The sequence below is a fragment of the Volvox carteri genome, assembly GCF_000143455.1.
Source record: "Volvox carteri f. nagariensis unplaced genomic scaffold VOLCAscaffold_16, whole genome shotgun sequence".
Classification (NCBI taxonomy): Eukaryota; Viridiplantae; Chlorophyta; class Chlorophyceae; order Chlamydomonadales; family Volvocaceae; genus Volvox; species Volvox carteri.
Window position 1 is genome coordinate 1629707 of NW_003307559.1, and position 7003 is coordinate 1636709.

General features: G+C 50.6%; 2 protein-coding genes across 2 annotated transcripts; one reads left to right on the top strand and one right to left on the bottom strand.

Annotated features, from left to right (window-relative positions):
* Positions 1–932: 932 nt before the first annotated feature.
* Positions 933–2814, top strand: VOLCADRAFT_90389 (uncharacterized protein; the record flags this gene model as incomplete). Its single annotated transcript, XM_002949845.1, has 4 exons — positions 933–955; positions 1396–1417; positions 2291–2428; positions 2686–2814. 4 exons carry the CDS (start codon positions 933–935, stop codon positions 2812–2814), a joined length of 312 nt encoding a protein of 103 aa, XP_002949891.1.
* A 2607-nt stretch (positions 2815–5421) lies between these two features.
* On the bottom strand, positions 5422–5961 carry VOLCADRAFT_90390 (uncharacterized protein; the record flags this gene model as incomplete). The annotated part of the gene is made up of 1 exon (XM_002949953.1): positions 5422–5961. One exon carries the CDS (start codon positions 5959–5961, stop codon positions 5422–5424), a length of 540 nt encoding a protein of 179 aa, XP_002949999.1.
* Positions 5962–7003: the final 1042 nt, after the last annotated feature.

The window sequence follows — 7003 nt, forward strand, 5'->3', positions numbered from 1 at the left end:
GTACGCGACAGTTAGCCATATTAAAGCTAAATGGACCCGCCCGCCGCCCGCCACAGTTCGTCCGCATTCAGGGTCGCGCGATTTCTGCATAGTAAATCGTAAGAAAATTTTAAATATCATAAAAAATAATAAAAATGCGATAACGTCAATGCCTTCCTCAGTTTGTTTCGGTGCACGGTGAACTTATTACCGCATGAGACCTCAGGTGGTAAGCTCGCGACATCTATAGAAATCTCTATAACTAACGATATCTAGTTATCCTACTTAACAGTTCAGGATAATAGCCCTTTAGCAAAAATTGCGCCACTCTCCAGCAGGCTTTCCGACCAAGTTCAAAAAAACGCTCATGTATTCTTGTGTACTCTTATATCGGATTCTTATATTACTATGAGCAAACCCAACAAGCCAAGGAAAATGCCGTACGATGGCAGTAGGCATAACTGAATGGAAGCTTGCGACAGTTGGCCAACAACTAGTGGGGTGGAACGCCATGTAGCTTGCCCTAACTAGGGGACGCTAGCTGGCTGATGGAAACCGGCTCATAATGGGGTTGGTGCGCCTTGCTTGCGAAGGGCATATCTATGAATACGTGCAAGCGTGGATTAATCTAACAACTGCCGCCAAAAATGCTTCGGCTGGCGACAAACAAATTAGGGAAGGGATCTTTGGCAACATCAGACTCGTCCACATAGCGGCGCTTGCCCGATGTACCGACGCAAGGCCCATCTGAGCATCCCGGGTTACACCTTCGCTGTGTTACACTCGGGTACGGTAAAATAATAAGGTTTTTTATGCGGGTATGGAGAACATGACCATGTTTCATACGTATATTTATATAGAAAATATATAGATTTATGAGATGAATCACGCTTTATAAATCGGCAATGTCATCTCGGATGGAGCGCCCTCCTTGGCAGCCGCCCGAGGCTCTCATGACCTCGTCAATGCTGCTCATGTAAGCGGATGCATCCTTGCGCAATTATGCATACAATAATCCGCATCCAGATACAAGTATAAGTATACGTGCACGGCTCTAAAGGAGCTCCCTTAGAGCCGTCCCTCTCAAGAGGCTTGGGGTTGCTCCAAAGGCCTCATACATCACGGTGGCTTACATCCAAAACATATGTAGTAGTGACTATTGACGTAGGGGAGTTTTTCTTCCCGTTCCATAATATACACGGATGGCACGCATTGCAGTCATCATTAATTATAATAATACATTGCGTATTGCTCCAAGCTGAACTACAGATAGGCTGCTGCTAAGGATGGTTACCACAAAATAGCGCCCTGCTGAAGGGGCGCTCCGTGACGTCGCCAACATAACGACATAAGTTTCACTAATCTGCTGTGTGAACTTGTGTGTCATGGACATCACGTGTTTCTTACTTCGCACAGAGTCTTAATGGGGGCCATGTCGGTGAGCGCAGTCGACATGTCAGGTACGGCGTGTTGGCGTCGGTTATTGGTTTGTGTAGTTGTTACAGTGGGCTCGTGGTGATTGGCCAGACGTGTGTTTAGCGAAGTTGGGAACCGCTATGCAATGTAAATCGTCTTACGTCTCGCTACCTCATCTTCCGACCAACACAGTAGTGAGTGCCTTACTCGCTGCCTTGAGGGCTTTCTGGGCTGTTACGACATGATGGTGACCGCCAGCTTGCCGCCGCTAAACTTACAATCTGTTCGCTCGCCTTCACGCCTGGAAAGCCCTCCCAAGCTGTCCTTCGCCCCGTTTGTAAACACACACACATATATACACGGCATCGTCAGGAGTACCCCCGCGACCGCCCAGACTGCCTCCACCGTCGCCTCCGCCAAATAGGGGTCCCTCCCCTCCCCACCCGCCTTCACCACGACCGTCCCCTGTACCACCATCTCCTAGCCGGGCAGCTCCCCCCTTCCCACCAGCCCCACCCTCTCCAAGAGTCAGATCGCCTCCACCCTGGCCCCCACCGCCAAGATCACCCCGAGTTGTGCAACTCCGCATGGCGCCATTTCCCTCTCCTCCTCCTCCCTTTGGGCTGCGGCCCCCATCTCCACCACCACCACCACCACCGCCACCGCCGCCGCCCCCCATACCACCACCGGAACCCCCTCCCTTCCCACAGGTTTTCATACGACTACCATCACCGCCGTTGCCCTCCCCACCACAACCCCCGGACATGCCTGAACAATATCCTCCTAAGCAGCCACAACCTCCATCCAAGCCCCCTCGGCCCCTATTGAACCATCCATCACAACCATCGCCACCTTCACCTCCACCCATACCCAGATCTCCTCGCTCTCCACCCAGACCTCGTCGTTCATCACCCACTCCTCCAACACCGCCGTCCCCGCCGTCTCCGCCGTCTCCCAGAACCCCAGGGCTGTTTCTGTCCCGTCCAACCCGTCCAACCCGTACATCCACCAGGCCCCCAAAGCCAAGCCCCCGGTCGCGCCGGCCACCACCAGATGGGCTTCCTCCACCATCAACTAGTACACCCTCACCCTCGCACTCCAACAGGCGCCCATGGCCTTCCCCGTCGCCCCTCTGGCCGACTTCCGTCTACATACAACCGCCTCTCAACCCTCGACGCTCATCACGCTTTCCACCCCTGCCTCTAAGACAGCCTCCAAGACTTTCTTTCCCTCCACCTATCTCGCCCACCAAACACTGCCACCTTCTCCGCCCTCTCTGCCACGGCCCAGACCCCCTCAGCTACAGCCGATGCCAAGCAGGTCTCCACCGATGTCCGCAAGAGCACCCTGGCCCTCATCGCCACCTACACCTCCTCGACTGCTACCCTACTCACCTCGCCCAATACCACCTCCCAGTAATGCAAAGAGCGCCTCCACCACCATTATTACCACCCAAGCCACCATCGCCTCGAATAGTATAAAACCCCACTATCATCAACACCTGTCACACGACGCTGTATGTTATACCGTCTTCTCTTGTCAAGGCTGCTATTGGTACACCACCATCAGCTCCTGGTACCTGTGGCATCTGGCAGTGCATGTGATCACCCAGATCTAGAGGGCCCAGTCATCACCCGGTTACCCCCGGGGTCAGAGGAAGCGCATAACGGTTACATGCTGGCCGGTCGGTAGTTTCAGTGATTTCTGGTCTTTGTGGATGCTGTGTTCAGCAGGTGCTGTGTTTGGTGGTGATGGTCCGGACTTTGAATGTTTAATTTGGTGTATACATATACATCAAGGTTAGGCACTACTGGTAAGGCAGGGACCGCTGCCCCCGGGAGATCCCGAGATTGAGACTTGTCAGGGTTAAAATTTTTCCGATGGTAGAGGGTAAAGTATCCCTAATCTATAGACGGTGGTGACCTTGGATACAGTTGACCTGAAAGCCAATCAGGAAAGAAATTGAACCTCCCCCGATCCGGCAGATTCCGTTGGATGCTGGTGGTTGGTGTGGAACCTGAGCGATCCACTGAGTAGTTGACTGGGGTGGCTAGATGAGGGTGCCCCGAAATATCTGGGAAGGCAGAGTTTCGCCAGGTAGAGGCCACGGGTGAAGATATGGGCCCCTGTCCCACACATCATACCATACATGCATGTACAGGTTATATTAGCCAAGCTAGACGAGCCGTGAGTTGTGGGCCGGCGACCTGTGGAATGAGATACTTTGAAGCGCAAGTTCTTTCCATCTGCTCCTCTCTATGACTGTGAGATCGGAAGACCTGGTGCTTTAGATGACGCGCTGGCACGATCCAGTGTTATGCACAGTGACCGTAGCATAAGATCTATACTACAGAGTCAATACTTACAATATTGCAGCATCTAAGGACCAGCCTTCTCACAAATGAGACACCGGCACATCTGAGAGATCCCTAGAGCTGTGTTGGTCGTTTATCTGCCTTTGGCCCCATTACCTGTTTGTGTGTGGTTGTTGCAGTGGCCTCAGTGGGCTCCAGACTCACGCAGGGTTGAGCCAGCGGGCCAGCTAGCCATGCGTTATTGCACCTGAGACAAACACGACAAATAAGACCCAGATGAGACAACGCAAGTCATCTAGACAGCCAAAATGGCATCCAAAGGAAAGGCTCTGAACCCACAACCATTACTAAATGAGGCCTCAGCCCCAAAAGTCACCCAGGTAAAAGAATCCAAAATAAAGAAACAAGGATAGGTGATAGCTAATCGTCCATCGGTGGCCGCTCCAGCGAACATAACAACTTGTCTGGCACAATTTGCAAGAAGGCGTGTGTGCCCCAACAGAATCCCAACCTTTCGGTGGAACTCCCAGCGCTGCGAAACCCCGAAGGCGGCCCCAAAAGTCAACAACTCACAAATGGCTCCTTCTGTAAGGGAAGGGCCAGGTAGCAGTGTCTGGTTGGTGTTAGTAGCTGCAGCCATATATCGTCTCCCATGCCCTCTCCATACCTGACATCGCAGCAAAGCAAATGCACGGAATGGCAATTGTTGCACTTCAATCCGTTCCTTGATCAAGACCTATGAAGCATTCCTAGTGGATGGTGCGGATTAAGAAAAGCTTAATCCGTGACTTTGAATCCAAGTAGAAACATCCCCTGAAAGTCGGGCGCTTGAAGTACGCGACAGTTAGCCATATTAAAGCTAAATGGACCCGCCCGCCGCCCGCCACAGTTCGTCCGCATTCAGGGTCGCGCGATTTCTGCATAGTAAATCGTAAGAAAATTTTAAATATCATAAAAAATAATAAAAATGCGATAACGTCAACGCCTTCCTCAGTTTGTTTCGGTGCACGGTGAACTTATTACCGCATGAGACCTCAGGTGGTAAGCTCGCGACATCTATAGAAATATATATAACTAACAAAATCTAGTTATCTTACTTAACGGTTCAGGATAATAGCCCTTTAGCAATATTTGCACCACTCTCCAGCAGACGTTCCGACCAAGTTCAAAAAAACGCTCATGTGTTCTTGTGTACTCTTATATCGGATTCTTATATTACGATAAGCAAAGCAAACAAGCCAAGGAAAATGCCGTACGATGGCAGTAGGCATAACTGAGCGAGCTACCATGGAAGCTTGCGACAGTTGGCCAACAATTGGTGGGGTGGAACGCCAGGTAACTTGCCCTAACTAGGGGACGCTAACTGGCTGATGGAAACCGGCCCATAATGGGGTTGGTGCGCCAAGCCTGCGAAGGGCATATTTACGAATACGTGCAAGCGTGGATCAATCTAACAACTGCCGCCAAAAATGCTTCGGCTGGCGACAAACAACTTAGGGAAGGGGATCTTTCCTTTTTTACAACATCAGACTCGTCCACATAGCGGCGCTTGCTCGATGTAACGACGCAAGGCCCATCTGAGCATCCCGGGTAACGCTTTTGCTGTGTTACACTTGGGTACGGTTAGTAACGAGATTTATGCGGGTATGGAGAACATGACCATGTTTCATAGGTATATTTATATAGAAAATATATAGATTTATGAGATGAATCACGCTTTACCGTAGTCCCACTTATGATTTATGCCTGATGATTTCGGGACACCCTCAAAAACAGCCCTGGAAAAAATTCGCGATTTTTGAAATTCGGGGTCGCGCAGCAATAATTTGCAAGTACGGCACAAAAGTTCGGGGTCGCCGCAGGCTCGGCGTTTCTGCCGTGCTGCATTCCATGCAACAACTTGTTTCTTGAGGAAACACCTATGTACTTGAATACCAAAACATATCAAAGCTAAAGCCATAACCGGATGGCGAGATATTTCCTTATTGATGGTCCTGGGACGACCGACGGGACGGATGCCAGACCGCAAGTCGGCCTCGACAAGCCTTGCTTGACCAGCAGTCTGCGGCCTGCTCACGTTTCTCTGAACTGCTTCCGCCTCCTCACGCTGACGACGTTGCTCTAATGCCTCAGGACATAATCTAGGGCCTTGAAAGCCGGACCGTTTGCTAGGGGATGCGCCATGCGACAGCTTGTGAAGCCCGAAGTCGAAGAGCGTCGACTGCCTTGAGCGAGCAGCTGCGGCTTTCATTTTACAAGTGATAAATGCATACAAATATTTTTCCGCGTTTAACTGGGCATTTAGACCTCCTACGGGTGAGGTTGTTGCGGAATGGTCTCGGAGCACACGTGAATTCGGGGACGCCATTCTTATGGCAAGCCTGTAATTATTACGTGCGATGAATTCGGGGTACCCCCCGAATATTTGAATCACGAATTATTTGTGGGACTACGGTATCGCGCGTTTCGCGAATCAAATGTAGATTAATATGTTATAAAATGCGCACATGCTTCCTATACCAAAAGCTCAAACTCGGTGGAAAAAATATTTGCTACATGCTACTGTAGCTGAGCTGTGAACTAGTGCCCACCACCCCCCTTTGGGCGCAGTGGGGAGGCCAAATATGAATATATTCCGCTAAGGTGGGACCAGGTGGGACGCACTTCCGCTACCCACTGACAAATATACTACAAAAGATTATCAAGAATTGAAATTGTGTTCTCTGGTTCGGTCCTTAACTTTGTAAGGTTGTGTTTCCAGTGCGGATTAAGGCCAGGGATTAGGGCACGGAAGTCCTTGGTACGAGCTTACCACATAGTTTCGTTCCATAAGGGAACCAAAGGTTGAAAAGCGAGGTAGGTTTGCCAACAACTTAGCCGTTTGAGCAAGTATTGATGGAGGACAGAGGGTTAATCCCTGGCCGTAATCCGCACTGGAAATACACCCTAAGGTCCATAAGGTAGCACAATGGCGATCGATCTCAACTCGCAAGCACCAAATGCACGTACGCAAGCAATAGGATAAATCACTGAAATATTTTTGGGCGAGGCCCCGGGCGCGAAGCGCCATTAGGGGGGCCGAGCCCCCTAGGTTCACTGCTGTCAGTCCGTCAGTCCGTCAGTCAGTCATGGCAGTGTTTTTTTTGGTAATATATTACTTTTTTGGGAATAAAGGGGGGTCTGAGCCTGGAAGAAATGGAATCGTTGGTCAGTTGGCCGTACTGGTTCATTACTTCGGCCGTAAGTCGCCCCAAATGCCTTCTGCACATATAAAGCTGAACATTTGGAGCTTA